Source organism: Neomonachus schauinslandi, chromosome 4 (assembly GCF_002201575.2).
Source record: "Neomonachus schauinslandi chromosome 4, ASM220157v2, whole genome shotgun sequence".
Lineage (NCBI taxonomy): Eukaryota > Metazoa > Chordata > Mammalia > Carnivora > Phocidae > Neomonachus > Neomonachus schauinslandi.
This window is the reverse complement of record NC_058406.1, coordinates 11746376-11766417: the sequence shown is the minus strand read 5'-3', so window position 1 is coordinate 11766417 and position 20042 is coordinate 11746376. Positions and strand designations below refer to the sequence as shown.

General features: G+C 63.2%; 1 protein-coding gene and 1 non-coding gene across 2 annotated transcripts; one reads left to right on the top strand and one right to left on the bottom strand.

Annotated features, from left to right (window-relative positions):
- The first annotated feature begins 233 nt into the window (after window positions 1-233).
- On the top strand, window positions 234-18579 carry ATP13A2 (ATPase cation transporting 13A2). Its single transcript, XM_044913891.1, is given in 30 exon segments — window positions 234-427; window positions 6868-6959; window positions 7050-7232; window positions 7509-7567; window positions 7702-7813; window positions 8059-8138; window positions 8848-8925; window positions 9104-9173; window positions 9892-10026; window positions 10123-10189; window positions 10273-10404; window positions 10903-11058; window positions 11562-11672; window positions 11760-11806; window positions 11890-12078; window positions 13094-13300; window positions 13746-13841; window positions 13927-14086; window positions 14184-14304; window positions 14472-14596; window positions 15306-15466; window positions 15590-15706; window positions 15827-15906; window positions 16240-16392; window positions 16482-16578; window positions 17400-17591; window positions 17593-17624; window positions 17711-17862; window positions 17974-18143; window positions 18228-18579. Coding segments are annotated over 30 exon segments (3519 nt in total). The 5' UTR covers window positions 234-417; the 3' UTR covers window positions 18363-18579.
- On the bottom strand, window positions 6652-6787 carry LOC123324753. The gene has a single exon (XR_006540019.1). It is a non-coding gene; the product is annotated as a small nucleolar RNA SNORA16B/SNORA16A family (small nucleolar RNA).
- Window positions 18580-20042: the final 1463 nt, after the last annotated feature.

Below are 20042 nucleotides of genomic sequence, written 5' to 3'. Positions count from 1 at the left end.
TGTGTGTGTGACTCTGTGTGTGTGTCTGAGGGTAGCTGTCTCTGATGTGTGTCTGTGTGTTCTTGTGTCTGAGGGATGGCTGTCGCAGTCCCCGAGCTCCCCCCGACCCCGTGTCTGTCTGTCGCCGGCGGGCGGCGCAGGCGGCTCGGACTACAAGTCCCGGCAGCCCGCGCGCGGGGCGGACGTGGGGCCGCAGTGGGCCGGGCGCAGCTTGGCTGCGCGCACACCCCGACTGCGGCACCTTCCCAGCCGCGCCAGCTGCCGGCTCCTGCAGGTGCCCCGGGCCACCTCGCGCCCCCGGCCTTCCGCCCCGCGCCCCCAGCCTCCCGCCTCGCGCCCCCGCCGCGGGGCATCGCGACGCCCGGGCCGGGCCACGGGCCGCAGCGCCGGGGCCGGCGATGAGCGCGAGGAGCCGGCATGAGCGCAGGTGAGTGCGCGGCTCGGGCCGCCCAGAACCGGGCGCGGTCCCCGGGCCTCCCGTCGTCGCGCCACGCGACACCCCCACCGCAGGCTCGCGGGCCAGGGAAACAACCCCCGGCGGGGGCATCCCCGTGCCTGTCCCTGCCCCGTCTCGGGGAGTGGACGCGGGGCGCTTCCCAGAGAGACCAGGAGCCCCCGGGATGGCGGCGCGCGGAGCCGTCCCCTCCCCGCCTTCGTGCAGCCCGGGGCGCTGTGCAGGAGGGTGATTGGAGGTCCGCGGGGAAGGGGCGCGGGTAGATGCCCCACGCCCACTGGACTCCCTCCTGCAATGACAGATGTCCAGGTCGAGGAAGAGCCGTGGAGGCCGCTGCATCCGGGGCCTCTTGGTAGTTATTCCTCTTGGATGAATGAATGAATGAATGAATGAGGTTGGAGAAGCCAGGGGTCCCGAATCCGTGGGTCAGAGTGTCCTGGACACAAATGCCACTGCTGATCCCCTACCTCAGGCCCCCAGAGGAAGCCTGGCAACACCCAGGTCCGAGGACCACACCCTGCATGTTACCCATCCCAGACCATGTGTCCCAGGCCCACCCTTTCCGGAGTCTAAATCCCACCTGCTGCGAAAGGAGCCAGGAGACCTCTCTTCTTCTCATCTCCATGGCAGTCACTCAGACCCCAGATCTCAGCAAAGAGCCCACCAAAGGTTGAGCATGGTCTACAGAGGCAGACCCCTCAGTTCTGGTCTCTCCCTCCCCATCTCCCACCTCTCTTCCAACCCTACCAGAAGCTCAACGTGCACCCCAGTGAGGGAGGGGGAAAGCTGAGGAAAGAGGCCCTCTGAACTCCAGATCTAAAGATCAGGTTACCACTAGCAGGTTGTTCCTCACCCCACTAGCCTGGCAGAGGAGAGGAGCCTCTGGCTGCAGGGGGAAGCACGGCGAGGAAGGAGGCAGCCCTGCTGCCCTGGGCCACTGCCAGGTCAGCAGCAGGAAGCAGGGCTTCCGCAGGAAACAAGAGGTTCTCAGATGGCTTTGACTCCGGCCCCTCCCCTCTGCAGTGCTGGTGGCATTGCCCCCGGGCTGTGGAGTCGGGGGAGGTTCAAGTCTAGTCTGGACCATCCATAGCTGTGCAACCATGGACATATTAACCTCTCTGTGCCTCCTGTGAAATGGGATCCAAATCCATACTTTTCATGGGGTGGCTGTGAGGATGAACTAAGAGGAATGTGTTCATTCAGACCCACTTATTTCCAGCTTCTCCCTTTTCCAGCTGTATGACTCTGGGCCAGGTGCTTTGAAGCTCTGTTCCTGCAGTTTCCCCTACTGGAAAATGATGTAAAGTAAGCTGATAAGAGCCCCGCCCTCTGAGGGTGATGCATGAAGACCAGTCCGTGTTATTTGGAAGAGCAATACAATTCGCGTGAAAAGTATTCTCATCCCGCACAGCCTGCTCGGGGCTAGCCTGAGCTGGTGTTCCTGAAAGAGATCAGACACGGCCCCGACCTTCCTGGGCCATCCCTGGGGAGACTGAAATGTGACTAGAGACAAACCAGCACTTCCGAGTGTTTTGACAAGGTTCCCACAGGAGAGAGTGCACGGGGCTTTGACCTTCCTGGCAGACTAGAGTTTTCCACAGACGTGACGTCCTCCTTCAAGCCCCTCTTTTGTCCTTTCTTGGGAGAGTATGCTCCCCAAGGAAATGAGGGGTGTGTGATAGGCAGCAGGACACTCTTCCCAGAGGGAACATTGTTGAGATCGCTGGGGAAGCAAGCAGACGAGGGTGGCACAAGGTGATCTCTGGCACGCCCCTTCCCGAAGAGGCTCACCCCTCTGCACCTGGCCGCCGACTGACCAGGAGCAGGGGTCAGTGACTCTGAACCATTGCTTCCGTGCTCTGTTCTGTCAGCGAGATGAGCAGGCGTGCCCTCGTTCGCTTATTCAGTAAATGGTTCCTGAGTCCCAGCCGTGTGCCGGGCACTGTGAGCAGGACGGGGATGCCCGGTCCGGCCTGATGGCACGATTGTTGGTCCGTGGGTGTGGCTGAGGCCGGCAGAGAGGGCTTTGGAGCAACACAGACCCTCTCCAGCTGCTAGACAAGTTGGGGGGCCAACTGCCTCTCCAAGACTCAGTGTTCCCACCTGTAAAATGGGATAAATTGCAGGATGGTTGCAGGATGAAATCAGATCAGCACGAGCGAAGCGACCTGCTCCGGTGGCCCAGCATGCCACGCAGGCTTCTTCCCCATCCCCAGCCCAGCAGCGAGCCGGGGAGAAGCGGTCTAGTGTGCACAGGGGAGCAGGGGCACGGCTGTGGATTCAGACAGGCAGATGGGAACGTGGAGGAGAGCCTGAGAAGTGGGTCAGAGCCGAGCCAAACCCCTTTGGCAGGGAAGCCGGCAGCTGCCCGTGAAACAGGCCCACGCCCCAGGAGCGTCATCCACCCCGGGGCGGCCACTGCTCACACTCCTCGTGTGCTGGCTGCTCGGGGTTATGCTCCTAGCAAGGGGAAATGGAAACCAGAAACGTTAAGGCACTTGCCTCCCAAAACATAGCTTGCCTATAAGAGAGCCAGGGGCTCTGGGGAAGAAGCCGTGAGGATGGGGGTGCAGTGGTTAGGAGCGTGGACCCGAGAGCCAGAACGCCTAGATCCAGATCCCACTACTCACTGGCTCTGTGGCCCCTGGGCCCCCGGCTTCACCTCTCCTGGCCTCAGTTTCCTAATCTGTCCAACAGGGATACAAGTAGTACCGTCTTCATAGAGTGGGGGTGAGGAATAAGTGAGTTACCGTATTGAAGCCTGTGGAACAGTGCCTGGCCTGTGTCAACCCCTTAGAACCCCGAGGTGCTCTTTCCCATGGAAACCCCCAAGACCAACACTAAGGGCCAAAACACAACCCACCGTGCCCCACTCGGGGAGTCTGTCTCTGGGGCAGGTGGAGGACTCTGACAAAAAAGACAGCTGGGACTCCAGTAGCATCTGGACCACCACAAGAGAGATCTGTAGCTTTTTGGTGGCCAAGGACCTGAGAACCCAGCTTGCCAGGCTGTGTCACTTGCCCTGAAGGCCTACTCCTCTGCCCCCCGGGCCAGGAGCCAGAGTGAGTCACCCCCTCCCAGGCTTCACCAGCTAGCAGAGGGCCCTCCACTGTGTGTTGTCTGCGGGCCGTTGTCAGGAAGGGAAGGCAATGCTTCCCTGACAAGCCCCACTCACAAGCCAGATGGGACGGAGAATGACAGGGACCGCCCCGGGGGACCCGGCTTGGGTTCTGTCGGAGCCCCAGGAAGAAGACTGCTGCTGGCCAGAGACGCCCATGGTTGTGGGCTACAGGCTGTGTGTGTGTGTGTGTGTGTGTGTAGTTTTCCCCAGGCTGTGTGTGTGTGTGTGTGTGTGTGTGTGTGTGTGTGTAGTTTTCCCCAGAATCCGGCTTCTTCCTGGATCTGGTGGCTCTGTTTGTTCTCCGAGTCAGCCGAGTGGCCAGGGAGGGCCTGGCCGGAGGTGGGGCTTGGGGTGTTGAGTCATCGAGTTCAGAGAGGCCTGGGGAGGTGAGGCCAGGAGCCCTGGTCTCTGATAGTGCCCACTTGGGACCCGAAACCACAGGATCCGGCTCCAGTGTCCTGGCTCCACCATTTACTGGGGTGTCTTTGTCCCTCTGAGCCTCAGTTCCCTCATTTGTAAAATGAGAGAAAGGAGTCCACCCCCTCGTGTTGCTGGAGGGTTAGATGAGCTAATTCGTCTGGAGGCATAGAGTGGGGCTTGTCCCTGGGAAGTGCTTAATGGCTGTTGGCTGCTCAGATGATGGTCATTGCCATAGTAATTATGGTCACCATCGTTATGTGGAGATACAGGGGCTGGGGAGGAGAGCACAGACTCTGCCTGGTGTGTTGGGGACACAAAGCCCCAGTCCTCAGACATTCTCAGGTGGTGCAGCAGAGGGATAAAACCCACGCTGGAGTCAGCCTGCCTGGACTCGCATCCTGTCACTACCGCGGCCGTGCTGTGTGATCTTGGCCAAGTTACTTAACCTCTCTGAGCCTCATTTTCCACTATAAAAAGGGGATAACAATTGAGCTCACACAGCAAGGTTAGTGTGTTAACTGTGTTGAAAAGGGCCAGGAGCAGAGCGCGCACATAGCAGGCTTTCGGAAGTGTTCTGAAAACTTCGGAAGCCCAAGTGTTTGGGGACAGAGCAGCTGAGGGGCTGGGGATGTTGTGACAGTGGCAGCAGCCTGGGACACTCGGCTTGTTGGTGGAAACTTGTAGGTCAGGGCTCTGCAGGGCTCTGGCTAAGGAGGGGAAAGGGCAGGAGCTCAGAAATCGGCAGCCTGCCCCCACCCTCTAAGTGAATCCAGAGGCTCCTATGAAACCTGCAGGTGCCCCGCATTGCTGCCATCACTCCAGCAGGTCTGGGGACGGGCCCAGGCACCTGTGTGTCTCAACCCCACAAAAGCTGCCCCGCGGTGGGAGCAGTGAGCCCAGGGCCTCTGCAGCCCCCACACACTCGCTATCCGCCTGCCTGCCAGGACCACGGCCCTGCCGTAGGCGAGACAGGAGGAAGCAGAATTTCTGCAATAGAGCCACCTAGTGCTATTCTCTGAGCCTCAGTTTTCCGATCTGTACAATGGGGGTGATAGTCAGCCCTTCCTTCCCTCCAGAGGGTTAAGTAAGGAACCCTGGTAAGTGCTCAGCTGGGACATAGCACCTTCTGTCCTCCACTCACCCCTCCTCTCTGCCCACCCCCTCCCCCCACACTGGCTGGGCTCCTCTCTCCCCCATCCCACCTTCAGAGTGGGGGCCCCTTTCCTGGCTGCTGTCAAAGGCAGGCCTGACATCTCCTCAGTCCAGACTCGACTTCTCAGCATCTCCTCGCTGCCAGGACTCTGCTGGGCACCGGAGTTGAACAAGGATCAGCAGCCCTGATCTGTGCCCTCTGGGTGGGCACCAGATGCAAAAGTGGGACACAGAGCTCCCAGGAAGCAGATAGCTGGATGTGTGAGGGCTGTGGAAGCTCAGGGCGCTCACCAGGCCCTGTCCCCCACTCTGGGCCCACACAGCGATAACCAGACACACAAGGAGACGACACTGTGAGTGGGAGCCCCAGAACAGTCAGATAACAGACTCATGAAGCCTTGAGCCATTGGGTCTGTCAGATCAGTTTATAAAATTGCGATGCTTTTTTTCTTTTTTTGAGATTTTATTTATTTATTTGAGAGGGAGAGAGAACGCTCGAGAGAGCACAAGCTGGGGGAGGGGCAGAGAAGCAGACTCCCCGCTGAGCAGGGTTCTCAGCATCCTGGGATCAGGACCTGAGCGGAAGGCAGACGCCTCACTGACTGAGCCACCCAGGCGCCCCTAGCGATGCTTTCTTTTTACTTCAAGTCTTTCTTTGGTCATGCCAGCATTAGCAGAAATACAAAGGTCGTGATTTTCTATCTAAAATAACCCGTTGTCTTCCTGCTTGCCCCGTTCCCATAGTGTTCCTCTCCCCGCTGTAAGCCCATAATCAAAGATGAAGACAGCTTTCCTGGCCACGACCTCGCTCCAGCAGCAGGCTGGGGTCTTCAGTCTTCAGAATCAGGCACCACCGGAAACGTGGGGGCAGCCAGGTCCTGAGGTGGTTGTGTCCCATTGCGGCCATGGCCCCAGGATCCTCACTCACCAGAAAGTGCCACTTTGGTTCCTGCCAGAACCTTCATCTCACACAGCTGCGGATACCCTTGTCTTGAACAATCTTATTGTCCCCTTCCTGTGCTCTTCGGCATCAAAGGTTTGGCTGCCTTTGGTCCTGGGACCAACACCTGAAGCTTTTCTGTGCCACCTGCCGCTGCATTTTCCCAGTTCGCGTGCCCAACCCGCTCCCATCTGCCCCTCCATGCTGGTCCTTGTTCTTCAGCAAGCTAGTTTTCAAAAGCTCTACTCTGGTAACTGTAGGCAAGACCCCATCAACAGAACATTTCTGCTGGCCTCTGGAAGCATGTCAGGTTTTTTTGTTTTAGAGAGAAAGAGCTGGGGGGGGTGGGCGCGCGGGGAGGGGAACAGAGGGAGGGAGAGCGTCCCAAGCAGGTTCCACGCCCAGCACGGAGCCTGACATAGGGCTCAATCCCACGACCCTGAGATCATGACCTGAGCCGAAATCGAGAGTTGGACACTCACCCGGCTAAGCCAGCCAGGAGCCCTGCGTGTCAGTTTTAATAGAGGACTTTGTCTGTACCTGAGAAATGGCAGGCACAGCAGGGACTGTCCTTTCCCAAAATGTTACAGGTCAGTTACAGCGAACGGGACGGCAGCCATCCGGGAGAGCAGTCCCTCCGGCTCCTTTTTGACCACAGCAGCTGCATGGAAGCCGCCGCAGCTTCGACACAGGGGCCACAGAATGACGATGCTCATTTTGTTTAAAGTCATAAGAGAGGGAGGAGCGCCCCCCCATGACTTCTCTCCTTTGCACCCACAGACAGCAGCCCTCTCGTGGGCAGCACGCCCGCCGGCTATGGGACCCTGACGATAGACACATCTGTAGATCCCCTCAGCTCCTCAGTTTCATCCGTGTTAGGTGGCCCCAAGCCCTGGCCCCCCCCGCCCCTCCCCCCCCGCCCGCCCCACCCCCACCTGGGCCCTCTCTGTCCGCGTCCCCAGAGGCTCAGCGGCTACTGTGGCAGTCCATGGAGGGTCATAGGCTATCACCTCGTGGTCTGGATGATGGCGGGGATCCCTTTGCTGCTCTTCCGCTGGAAGCCGGTGTGGGGGGTGCGGCTGCGGCTCCGGCCCTGCAACCTGGCCCGCGCAGAAACACTCGTCATCGAAATAAGAGACAAAGAGGTGAGGCAGCCTGGTGCTAGAGGGAGTGGTGCTGGGGCAGGGGCAGGGGGCGGGGGGTCACGCGTGGAGTCTCAGCCCCATCTGGCCGCTGACTTTCTGTGGGACCGCACTCAGGGTGTCCTCTCTGGACCTCTGCTTTCCCATCCGAGCAGTGGGCAGAAGGGTGGCTCCTACGTCCTTGATCCCTGCCTCACGCAGCTGGGGCCACCGGGCGGCAGGGGGGGATCTGGGAGGGGGGGAGTCTCTTCTGGTACCGAGTCCACACCTCTGTTCCAGGATAATTCGTGGCAGCTGTACACTGTGCAGGTGCAGACTGAGGCCGTCAGCGAGGGCAGGTGAGGCAGCCCCATCAGCCCTCCCGGAAGCCCCTGCTCCCCACTCGCACCCCGGGGGGGACCGCGGCTCCGTGGGCTGGGGAGGTGCTGGATCAGCTTCCAGAGCTCCACAAGCACCCCCACACCCCTCCCAGCCTGGAGCTGCCGGCGCAGGGCCCGGAGGACGGCCGGAGCCAGGCGGCAGTGGGTGCAGTACCGGAGGGTGCATGGAAGGACACCGCCCAGTTCTGCAGGAGCGAAGAGGCAGTGAGTGGACAGCTGGGTTCTGGACGAGTCCTTAACCCTCCCTGGGCCTCAGTTTCACGCTCTGTACGATGGGAGGGTTGGACTCCACATTCCCCGGGCACCTCTGGTTCCACTGTCCCCAGTGTCCAGGATGCTCGGCCGACCACCTCCCCGCCTCCTTCCTGTGACTCTGGCCTCTACCCCTGCGCTGCCCCCCCGCTCCCCCTCCTCCTGAGGCTGCCTCCAGCTTCCTCTCCCCTACCCAGCAGCGGACCCTGCGGTACTACCTCTTCCGGGGCCAGCGCTACGTCTGGATCGAGAGCCAGCAGGCCTTCTGCCAAGTCAGGTAGGAGTCAGGGCCGTGGCCGTGTGCCTCGGTCCCCTGCGACACGAGCCGGTCATGAGCCTCCCCAGGCCCTGGGGTCTCTGTAACCGGGGCATAAAGAGAACCCCTGCCTCCTCTGGGCCGTTTTGAGGAGGGGGAGTACATGAGCTTCGCCTAAAGTTTGGCTCAGCCTCAGGCCGAGGTGAAAACGCTGAATCAGACCTTATAAGGGCTCTGGGCTCGGACCATCCATCTGGGGGCTTGTCCCCGCTTTGCCTCCTCCTAAGTGCTTGATAAACGGGAGCTGCATCTGCAGAGGTGAGTGCCCAGGGGACGTGGGGATGGCACCAGCCACGCGCTTTGTGTGGCTTCTCATCCCCCCAGAGCCCTACGTGGCAGGTGTTGTCACCATCCCCGCTCTGCAGATGAGAAAACAGGCACAGAGAGATTAAGTCACTTACGGAAGGCATCGTCGTTGTAAAGAATCCTCCCGTCACTCAGTAATAGCGATTCTCATCACTATTAAGTATTCTCATCGCCGCTCAGTGTTCTTCCTCGGCGAGGTGGTTCGGGGCCCGATCAGAGGAACGGGAGAGGGTTAAGCCCAGAGTCAGTGAGGGACCTGCCTCCTCCCAGGAGCTCAGTGGGCCAGAAGGGGCCTGGAGCCCCGAGTCCCCTGGGGCAGGAGGCCCCATTGCCCACATGAGTCTCCCCCCCGCCCCGCCCCCAGCCTGCTGGACCACGGCTGCGCCTGTGACAGCATCCACCGCTCCCGCTCCGGCCTCAGCCTCCAGGACCAAACCGTGAGGTGGGCGCCGCCCCAAACACTGGGGGCTCCATTCTGCCCGCCCCCGAGCGTGGCCTTGTGGTCCCCTGCCTTCTCTGGGCCTCGGTTTCCCTGGCTGAAAGATGAGGAGCTCCGTCGCCCTTGGAGGGCCCAGCTGCTACTGCCCCTCCATCTCTTCGCCCGGCCACTTCTCTTACAGGAAGACCATCTACGGCCCCAACGTGATCGGCGTGCCGGTCAAGTCCTATCCCCAGCTGCTGGTGGACGAGGTAGGGCTGGCCCTGGGCCTCGCCCCAGCTCTGGCCTGGATTGGCCGTGTGACCTTGGCCGGGGGTTGGCCGTCTTAGGGTCACTTGATAGTGACAGACCAGAGCAGCTGTCCCCTCCTCCATAGGGGAAAGTCACCTCAGACCCCCCTGACCCTCGCTCAGGGCAAGGAATTGGAGGCTGTGGTCCAGGCTGGGGCTGGGAGTAGAGGCTGGGAGGCCAGGCCACAGAGCCCGGGCTTCTCCTGGGCCTTGCTGTGCCTGAGCTGCCTTAGAGTAGGGGCGCTCGGTTCACACGCAAAGATCCCAGGGTTCAGAGGGGTGATGTGGCGTAGGGGACAGAGGGGAGCCCATGGCGCAGACACCCAAGAGGACACTGCACATCCCAGCCTCTGAGCCGGAGGCAGACGCCCATGAGAGGGAGACTGGCTCTTGGAGTCGGGCCTGATGGAAACCCCAGGCAGCCACTGGGTTGCTGCCTGGTTTGGGGCAAGCGACTTGACCCTTCTGTGCCTCAGTGCCCTCATTTGCAAAATGGAGTGTGGAATTGTCACCACTATTGGATGTCCCTTCGAGGACATGCTTAGCAGGGGCCTGGCATCTACATGCCTGGGTCCTCTTTAGAGCCAAGAAGCCGGGGGCTCCACGGATGTCTGGAGGGGCTGAGCAGGGCCACCCCGGGGACGCGGGCCCTGATGCTGCCTCCCCGCCCCTCCCCCAGGCACTGAACCCCTACTATGGGTTCCAGGCCTTCAGCATCGGGCTGTGGCTGGCGGATCACTACTACTCATACGCCCTGTGCATCTTCCTCATCTCCACCGCCTCCATCTGCTTGTCGCTCTACAAGACCAGAAAGGTCGGCGGGGGGACGATGGTGGAGGGGGCGGGGCAGCCGGGTACCCCAGGGGGCCGCCACCCACCCACTCTCCACGTGCCCCCCCTCCCCCCACAGCAAAGCGAGACTCTGAGGGACATGGTGCAGCTGTCGGCGCGGGTGTGCGTGTGCCGGCCCGGGGGGGGTGAGGGGGGGGGGAGGGGGGGGGGCTCGAGCAGGTGGCTGGGGGTGCCCCGGGCCGCGCTGAGGACCCCCGCTCGCCTGCAGAGGAGGAATGGGTGGACTCCAGCGAGCTGGTGCCGGGAGACTGCCTGGTGCTGCCGCAGGAAGGCGGGCTGGTGCCCTGTGACGCAGCCCTGGTGGCCGGCGAGTGCGTGGTCAACGAGAGCTCTCTGACAGGTCAGCCCGGCCCGCGGCCTCGGAGGCCCCTCTGCCTCGCGGCAGCACTTCCAGGTTTTTCTTCCCCTTTTGCTCTCGGGTGACAGTCCTACACCCGGCAGGTGCTCAGGGCTTCAGAGAGGTTAAGCGCCCCCACCCACCCTCTGGTGTATTGCTCTGAGTTATAAAAGTAATACTGCTTGTTATAAAATCATTCCGACAGAGTAAGAATGTCTTCCCCGCCCCCCTCCCCCAGCCCTGTGCGTCCACGCACACACACACCGTCGGGCTCGCCCGAGAGCGGGTTCCTGGTTCCTGGCTGGCACACATCCTTTCCGGGTTGTCTGGCTGTGTGTCTTTATGTCTTTTGCCCCGAGCCTCAGTGTCCCTCTCTGTAAAATGGGGGCAATGGTTTCTGCACGTATGGTTACAAGAGTTAAGTGTGCTTAACTCCTGTCTGGGTGGTGGGGAGGAGTGGCGTGGAGGCGCCTCACGGGCTTCCTCCCGTGTCCCTCCCAGGGGAGAGCGTCCCAGTACTGAAGACGGCCCTGCCGGAGGGGCCCGAGCCCTACTGCCCAGAGACCCACCGGCGGCACACGCTCTTCTGTGGGACCCTCGTCCTGCAGGCCCGAGCGTTCGTTGGACCCCACGTCCTGGCAGTGGTGACTCGAACAGGTAGGAGTCAGGGAGGTAGGGAGGGCTGCCGGGCTCACAACTCCGGGCAGGGCAGGAGCCATCTCTGCCGCTGTCCCGCTGTGGGACCTGGGGCAAGTCCCACCCGCAGCTAGGGGTGGGCCAAAGACATGGGCAGGGATGTGGCCAGCAAGCAGGAGCCCACCCCTTAGGAAGGGAGCAGCCCTATACAACTCCAGCAGGTTCTTGGCACATGGGAATGGGACCTAGTGTACCCAGATCTGAGTGTTTCGGCAGAAGCCACATATCTGGATTTTTTAAGTGAAACCACCCACTTTATAGATGCTGCCTACTCATTCCGTTTTCACTAAACCCTGTGAGGGCTGGGCATGGCCTGTGGGCCATCACGAGTCACCCCAAACTGGATGATTTCTCATCCCGGGAGCACCGTGTCTCTCAACCCCCAGGTGCGGTGGGGTAGGGCAGGGGCTGGGAGGGCCTGTCCTGACCCTCACCCCCCCACTCCACCCCCCGGCTCCTCCCAGGGTTCTGCACAGCCAAAGGGGGCCTGGTGAGCTCCATCTTGCACCCCCGGCCCATCAACTTCAAGTTCTACAAACACAGCATGAAGTTCGTGGCTGCCCTCTCTGTCCTGGGTGAGTGGCCCCCTGCACCCCACTCTGCTGCCCCCCCCACCCGCAGCCCCTTCCCAAATCCTGCTGAGTCGCGTGCTGTCTCCCCAGCTCTCCTCGGCACTATCTACAGCATCTTCATCCTGCACCGCAACCGGGTGAGCCTCGGGGCCCGGGTGGGGGCCGCCGGCAGGGACGCAGGGCCAGCCTGGCCTTTGGCACTCACGGGGCCTCCTGCCAGGTGCCTCTGCATGAGATCGTGATCCGGGCCCTGGACCTGGTGACGGTGGTGGTACCACCCGCCCTGCCAGCCGCCATGACCGTGTGCACGCTCTACGCCCAGAGCCGGCTCCGGAGTCAGGGCATCTTCTGCATCCACCCGCTGCGCATCAACCTGGGGGGCAAGCTCCAGCTGGTGTGTTTTGACAAGGTGGGGGCCGTAGGGCGGGGGCCACGGGCACCACGTCCAGGCCTCCACACCTGCACTCCTCAGTCGGCAGCACTGACCAAGGGCCCGCTCGGTGCCGGATCCGGTCCTGGGGTAGAGATGCTCAAGAGACTCCACCCCCCCCGCCCCGCCCAGCTCCCACGCGCGTCGGGTTCTCGGTCCGGCAGACAACCGTCTGAGATCAGTCGTTCCCTGGTGCTGCTCTCAGCGCCTAGACCCAGCAGAGACCCCCAGGGTGATGTCCCCCCACCAGAATGAGTGAACCAGGGGGCACAGGGAGCTGCAGATGGTGATGGGTCTGGGGAAGGAAGTGAACAGGGTAACATGATAGGGTGGTCTGTGGGGTCACTCCCGTCAGGAGATGGCATCAAGGAAGGCTCCTTGTGACCTCAGTGCGGGGTGGGGGGGTGCCCCCGGAGGCGTGAGGCAGGGCAGGCAGGGGCTGGGGAGCAGTCAGCATGGCTTCTCGGAGGAACAGACCTGGGGCACGGGGAACAGTGGGGAAAGGGGGCAGGCCAAGACAGCCAGGGCCCTGGTCGGGCAGGGGCTGGTGAGCGCCGTTGAGGAATTCAGACCTTAATGATTCTGAGGGCACTGGGGGCCACGGGGAGTTCTTAAACAGAAAGGTGGGGCCTGACTGGGTTCACAGCGACCCCAGGCTGGCGAAGGAGCTGGACACGTACGCTGTGTGGCCAGGCCCTCTTCCTGGCCCCACATCAAGCAAGTGATGGGGGGTGGCAGAGGGGTCGTGGGTGGGAGCCCCAAACAGGGGCCACCTGACGCAGCTGTAGGGTGACGGAAGACTTCCTGGAGGCAGCGGTGCCAGGCAGAGGAAGCGGGGGTTCGGGAGGGCGACCCTGGCAGAGGGACCTCCTCTGGCTCCTGCGCTGGCTCCCAGTATTCCCACGGGCCCCGCCTGGCCTGGGGTGGGGGTGCCCAGCCCAGCGGCACACAGCAACCCGGGACTCATCACTGGCCCACCCCTTGCCCCCTGCAGACGGGCACCCTCACGGAGGACGGCTTGGATGTGATGGGTGTGGTGCCCCTAAAAGGGCAGGCGTTCCTGCCTCTGGTCCCAGAGCCCCGCCGCCTGCCCGTGGGGCCCCTCCTCCGAGCGCTGGCCACCTGCCATGCCCTCAGCCGGCTCCAGGACACCCATGTGGGCGACCCCATGGACCTCAAGATGGTGGAATCGACTGGCTGGGTGAGGAGGCCGAGCAGGCCAGCCCCTGCCTCCGGGCAGCCGGGCTCTCACTAACCCCGCCTGGTCTTCATTCCAGGACTCCAGGTGGCGTCCGTTGTGCCGCCGTCATTAGTAACAATGGCCGAGGCCGCGTGGGAGCACCCACTTGGTGCCAGTGTCTCATGGCTCGGGCCTTGGCTCGCGCTCCTCCTGTAGCCCTGGAAGGAAGCTTCCAAACCTGCCTCACAGGGAGGAAGCTGAGGCTGAGGGAGGTTTGGGATAACTTGTCCAAAGTCACCCTGCAACTTGCAAGTGGCAAAGCCAGGGTTTGAACTGGGGTCCATCTGACTCCAAAGCCCGTGTTCTTGACTTCCATCCGCTCTCACACGAAGGAAGTCTTCCAGGAGGCTAACTTGAATCTCCCGCCACCTCCCTCCGTGGCCAACCTTCCCTGCCCGCCTCCCAGGTCCTGGAGGAGGGGCCGGCTGCAGACTCGGCGTTTGGGACCCAGGTCTTGGCGGTGATGAAACCCCCGCCCCAGGAGCCCCAGCTGCAGGGCATGGTGAGTCATGGGGGGGTGCTTGTGGGGTGTGGGGTGGGAGGGGGCTCCACAGGCCGGCCCTTCAGCTGCCCCTCCATCCCTGCAGGAGGAGCCCCCGGTGCCCGTCAGCATCCTCAGCCGCTTCCCCTTCTCGTCAGCCCTGCAGCGCATGAACGTGGTCGTGGCGTGGCCGGGAGCTGCTCAGCCGGAGGCCTACGTCAAGGGCTCCCCTGAGCTGGTGGCAGGCCTCTGCAAGCCCGAGACAGGTGAGGGGGCGAGCCGCGGCCCAGAATGGGGTGGGCCCCCAGCCTCCACCCCGGCCCCCGCCTCCTTGTCCCAGTGACACCCGCCTCTCCCCGGCAGTGCCGCCGGACTTTGCCCGGATGCTGCAGAGCTACACGGCCGCCGGCTACCGCGTTGTGGCCCTCGCGGGCAAGCTGCTGCCTGTCGCACCCAGCCTGGAGGCCGCTCAGCAGCTGACGAGGTGGACTGTCCCCTGCCCCCCGGGGACTGGGCCTCGGGTCCTGGCATGGGCAGAGGGGGGCTCTCTGCCGGCTGAGCCGCGAGGAGATGGCCTGGCCCGGCAGCGGGGGAGGGGGCAGGGGCCTGGGCCACTGCGTGACCTCTGAGCCACGTCTGCCCACCCTCCAGGGACGCCATGGAGCAGGAGCTGGGCCTCCTGGGGCTACTGGTCATGAGGAACCTGCTGAAGCCCCAGACCACAGCGGTCATCCAGGCTCTGCGGAGGACCCGCATCCGCACCGTCATGGTGACAGGTGCCCGTGGGCAGCATCCCCCCCACCCCGCCCCGGTCACGGGCAGAGGGGAGGGCATGCCGCACCCTTTCTTTTCGGGCCCCTGCTTCAGGCCAGGTCCTTTTCAGACATCTCATGGGTCTTCACAGGATCCCTCCCAAGTGGCCTTTGTCCCTCCACTTAGATGAGGAAGGGGAGGCCCCTGGGAGTAGAATGACCTCCAGACAGCCCCGGGGGTGGTGCTGAGCAGCCTGGGTTCCAGCCCGGCGCCCGCCTGCGAGGCGGCTTCTCCGGGTTCCAGTGCCCCCTGTAGGAAATGGGCGGAATTATGTCACCCTTGAAAGTGGTGAAGTTTTACGGAGCAAGAAAAGATTTGTAGCCAGGGCAACGTGGAGGAGCCCAGTAGTCTGTGTCCTTCTCCTTGCCCTCCCCGCCCTTGCGTGTGCGTACACACACGCTTTCCAGCAAAGTCCTGCAGCACTAAGTAGTATATGTGGGACATAGGCCCTGATCCCCACTTTCCCCTAAGACCTTTGATGGCCTGGTTTTACAGGTGAGGAAGGTGGGGTTCAGAGACGTTAATGAACCTGCCTGAGCTCACGCAGCCAGTCATGGCAGACAGCGTGTCTGGCCTCAGTTTTCCCATCTGTAAGCATCAGAGTGAGGATGCCCCACCCCCACCCCCACCCCCAGATAGGAGCTGGGTCCTGACCTTGCCCCACACCCCTAGGGGACAACCTGCAGACAGCAGTCACGGTGGCCCAGGGCTGCGGCATGGTGGGTCCCCAGGAGCATCTGGTCATCATCCACGCCACCCCGCCTGAGCGAGGCCAGCCTGCCTCCCTCGAGCTCCTGCCATTGGAATCCTCCGCAGCTGTGAACGGGGCTAAGGTGAGGCCAAGCCGGGCTTCCGGCCACACAGCCCACCGATGACCCCACTCCGTGTTACCTGACCCCGGCCCCAGCTCTCCGGGGTGGGCAGGGGAAGCTGAGCTGAGCTTCCTGGGCCCCCAGGATCCTGACCAGGCCTCCAGCTACACCGTGGAGCCAGACCCCCGATCCAGCCACCTGGCCCTCAGCGGGTCCACCTTTGGTGTCCTTATGAAGCACTTCCCCAAGCTGCTGCCCAAGGTAGGGCTGCCCCTGAGCCCCCCGGTCGCTCTCAGCCTCCCCACGCTCTGCTCCCTCCTCATGGCTCTCCCACCCCCACCATGCAGCTGCCTCAGCCTCTCCCTCCTCCCCTGCTCTCAGGTGCTGGTCCAGGGCACGGTCTTCGCCCGCATGGCTCCCGAGCAGAAGACAGAGCTGGTGTGTGAGCTCCAGAAGCTCCAGTGAGTACATGTGGGCGAGGGGCCTGCGGGGGGCTAGCGGGTCCACAGCATGGGGTGGGGGGGTGCACGAGCCCCCGCCTCCCACCGCAGGCATTCGGAGTGACCGTCACCCTCAGGGAGAACCCCAGCAGGCTCTCCGGGGGCCGTCAGGCCAAAAGCAGTCAGGACCCCTGTTCACCGAGCCCCTGAGATGTCCCGGGCAGCAGGCGTGCAGCAGGGACCAGCCATCCCCACGCTCGCCAGCGGCCCCGTGGGAGGCCAGAGGGGTCGTTCCGCCGACGCGGAGGCACCTCACGGGCTCCAGCCAGGACACTCCCCCCCCGCCCCGCGCAGGTACTGCGTGGGCATGTGTGGGGACGGCGCCAATGACTGCGGGGCCCTGAAGGCGGCCGACGTGGGCATCTCGCTGTCCCAGGCCGAGGCCTCGGTGGTCTCGCCCTTCACCTCAAGCATGGCCAGCATCGAGTGTGTGCCCATGGTCATAAGGTGAGGAGGGCAGGGGCCGGCGGGGCGGGGGGGTGAGGCAGGGGCGGGGGTGTCCTCAGGGCCGCCTAACGCCCCAACCCCGCACCCAGGGAAGGCCGGTGTTCCCTTGACACCTCGTTCAGCGTCTTCAAGTACATGGCTCTGTACAGCTTGACCCAGTTCATCTCCGTCCTAATCCTCTACACGGTGAGTGGGCAGAGCCCGCTGCCCGGAGCAGGCCCAGAGCCAGGCCACTCAGCGGCGTGCCTGGGGGCCCAGCAGGTCTGGCACGGATGGTGCGGCCTCGGATCCCGCCCTGCCACTTCCTAGCCACGGGGCTTGGGTGATTCCCGAGCCTCGGGTGGCGGCACACAGTGGGTCGTCACAAACGGGGACAGCCGTCCTGTGCTAGCGTGTCGTCCCTGTCCTCGGGAGCTCCTGTCTGCAGGGGACACTGAGGCAGAGCCCAGGCAGGGCCGGAGGCCGGAGTGGGCTGGAGCCAGGGCCGCTGCTCCTTCCCCACGGATCCTCGCCCCGGCCCAGACCTTGGCCGTGCCCGTCACACCTGTTCAGAGGCCATCTCCCCGGCTCTGCTCTGAGCTCACGTGGCTCGCCCCCACGGAAAGCAGGCGACCCTGTGGGGCAATGTAGATCTCGCACCAGCACCTGTCCCGGCGTCCACCGAGAACTGGGTCCTCTGGTGACCGAGGGGCTCCGCGAGGCAGAGTCTGAGCCCCCGTAGACTGGGAGCTTCCTGTGGGCAGGAGGAACCGACCCCATCAGGTTTAGTGTCCCAGGGTCAGCAGGGAAGGATGCCTTCTCCCTCAGACTGGAAGAGGGGCTCCCTGAAGGCAGTGCGGTGTCTTCTCTGCCAGACTAGGAGGGCCCCGGAGGCAGGAGGGCGCTGCCCCCACGCCCCCCGATCGGGCTGCAGGGCAAGAGTCTGACCTTCCCCATCGGACTCCTGAGGGGCAGGGAGCTGGTGCCTCCCTGCTACCCTCCCTCTGCCCTTCCTCCCCTGCCGGCAGATCAACACCAACCTGGGTGACGTGCAGTTCCTGGCCATCGACCTGGTCATCACCACCACGGTGGCCGGGCTCATGAGCCGCACGGGGCCGGCGCTGGTGCTGGGGCGGGCGCGGCCCCCGGGGGCCCTGCTCAGTGTCCCCGTGCTGAGCAGCCTGCTGCTGCAGGTGACCCTGGTGGCCGGCGTGCAGCTGGGGGGGCTACTTCCTGACTGTGGCCCAACCCTGGTGAGTAGGGAGCCCAGCTCCCAAGTCCCACCCCTGCCCCGTCCTCCGCACACTCGTTCCCTGAGCCCCGGTCTTCGCGCCCCCAGGTTCGTGCCTCTGAACAAGACTGTGCCCGCGCCAGACAACCTGCCCAACTATGAGAACACGGTGGTCTTCTCTCTGTCCAGCTTCCAGTACCTCATCCTGGCCGCAGCCGTGTCCAAGGGGGCGCCCTTCCGCCGGCCACTCTACACCAATGGTGCCGCTGCCCGGCTGGGCTGATGGGGTCTGGTGCCTCGGGGGGGCCCCCACTGGGCATGCGTGGGAGGGGGCAGGGGCTCCCTGGCCTGATGCACGCCCTCACCCCCAGTGCCCTTCCTGGTGGCCCTGGCGCTCTTGGGCTCCGTCCTGGTGGGCCTGCTCCTGGCCCCCGGCCCCCTGCAAGGCCCGCTGGCGCTGAGGACCGTCGCTGACACCTGCTTCAAGCTGCTGCTCTTGGGCCTGGTGGCCTTCAACGTCGTGGGGGCCTTCATGCTGGAGGTGGGGCTCACCCTGGGCTGGGGGCGGCGGGGGGCTCCGGGGCTAGGCCGCAGCCGCCGCTCTGCATCCCCCTGTCCTCCGCAGAGCGTGCTGGACCGGTGCCTCCCGGCCTGCCTGCGGCGCCTCCGGCCCAGAAGGGCCTCGAAGAAGCGCTTCAAGCAGCTGGAGCGGGAGCTGGCCGAGCAGCCCTGGCCACCGCCCGCCGCGCCGGTGAGGTAGTGCAGACCCCTCGGCCCCCCGGACACTGGCTGTCCCCGCCTCTGAGCCACCACCTGGCACCCGTAGCTGGAGACACCACCGCCCTTGCGCCTGTAGCCCAGAGGTCGGCAGATGTCATACTCCTGCCCCGAGGCCGCCCAGCCCTCAGGCGGGGAGAGGCTGTTGCTGTCCCCCGTTCAGACATCCCGTGTAGAGACGACAGCCACCAACCCCCCCCCGCCCCGGAGCTGTTGTTAGTGCAGCAAATAAAGTAATATTTTCCGGGGCAGCCTGTCTCCCACGTGGTACCGCTGACCGGATGCCCGGCGGGTGGCCCCCCGCACGCGTCTCCTCCTGGCGCCCCTGGTTTTTCAGATCATGTTGGGCGATTCCCCCTCGGGACCTCTGCGTCTTCATCTGACAGTAATGATGTTTTCGGGTTGAGCACGGGCCTCATGCCCCGTTAACACCTCGTGTGCGTCTTCATTCAATCCTCATCACTGTAGAGTCAGTCTTTTTTTTTTTTTTTTAAGATTTTATTTATTTGCGAGAGAGAGAATGAGAGACAGAGAGCATGAGAGGGAGGAGGGTCAGAGGGAGAAGCAGACCCCCCGCCGAGCAGGGAGCCCGATGCGGGACTCGATCCCGGGACTCCAGGATCATGACCTGAGCCGAAGGCAGTCGCTTAACCGACTGAGCCACCCAGGCGCCCTGTGGAGTCAGTCTTATCCCCATTTTACAGATACAGAAACTGAGGCTTAGTGGCCCACACTTAGAGGTGGGGCCAGATCACTCGGACTCCAGCATCCACGCTCTTCCTTCCTACCGTCCTGTGGGGGCAGCAAGAGAAGGGCCGTGCCTCCCACAAGTGCCAGAGCCTCTCAGACTTTTAATGGGGTCAGTTCCCTTCTGCCCCCCGTGCCCTGCCCCCTGGACGAGTTTGTGGTCTGGCTCCTCGCTCCGATGAAAGTCCAGGCTCTGAGCCCACGTCTCCCAGCCCGAACCACATGCCCTGCCCCCCGGGGAAGGGTGGGTGCTTCTGACCTCATCCCACCAGTGGGACACTGGCCAAGCCCTACTTTGGAGAGGCAACTCGGTCATCTGGCCCATCGGTGCGGGGCAGGAGGGAGCAGGAAAGAAAGACGGCTTCCCATCCTCCGGAAGCCCCCGCCGACCTCATTACCGGAAGCCCCGGCGTCAAACGCGGCCTGCCCTCGCAGGAGCTCAGTAAATGTGGACTCAAACTGCGGGGCAGGGATGTGGGGCGTGAAAAAGTAATTTATACGATGAGGCGCGTCCACAGACCTTCTGCACCGGGCACGGCGTCATCAACCAGTAATAGTTCGGGGTGGCAGGTGTTGGGCAAGGGGAGGCCGGAGGACACCAGGAGAGGCCTGGGTTCGAATCCCTCCGCTACCCTTCGCCAATTTACTCGCGTGTGTATCGGATGGTATACAAGAAACTTGGCCTCTGCCCGCGGACAGCTTGTAACCCGGTGGGAGAGGGGAGCAGGGAGGAAGCGAATCTCCGAGGCCGTCGGGAGAAGAGTACCCACACCCATCACCCCCTCCCTGCATAGCTGCCGCCTCTGCTTGGGTCCTTAGGGCCAGGGGAGGGGGTGGAAGCAGCAGAGAGGATCTGGGGGCCAGGACATGAGAGTGGGAAGCTTTGGGGTCTCCGTTTCCCCCTTTTGTCATGAGT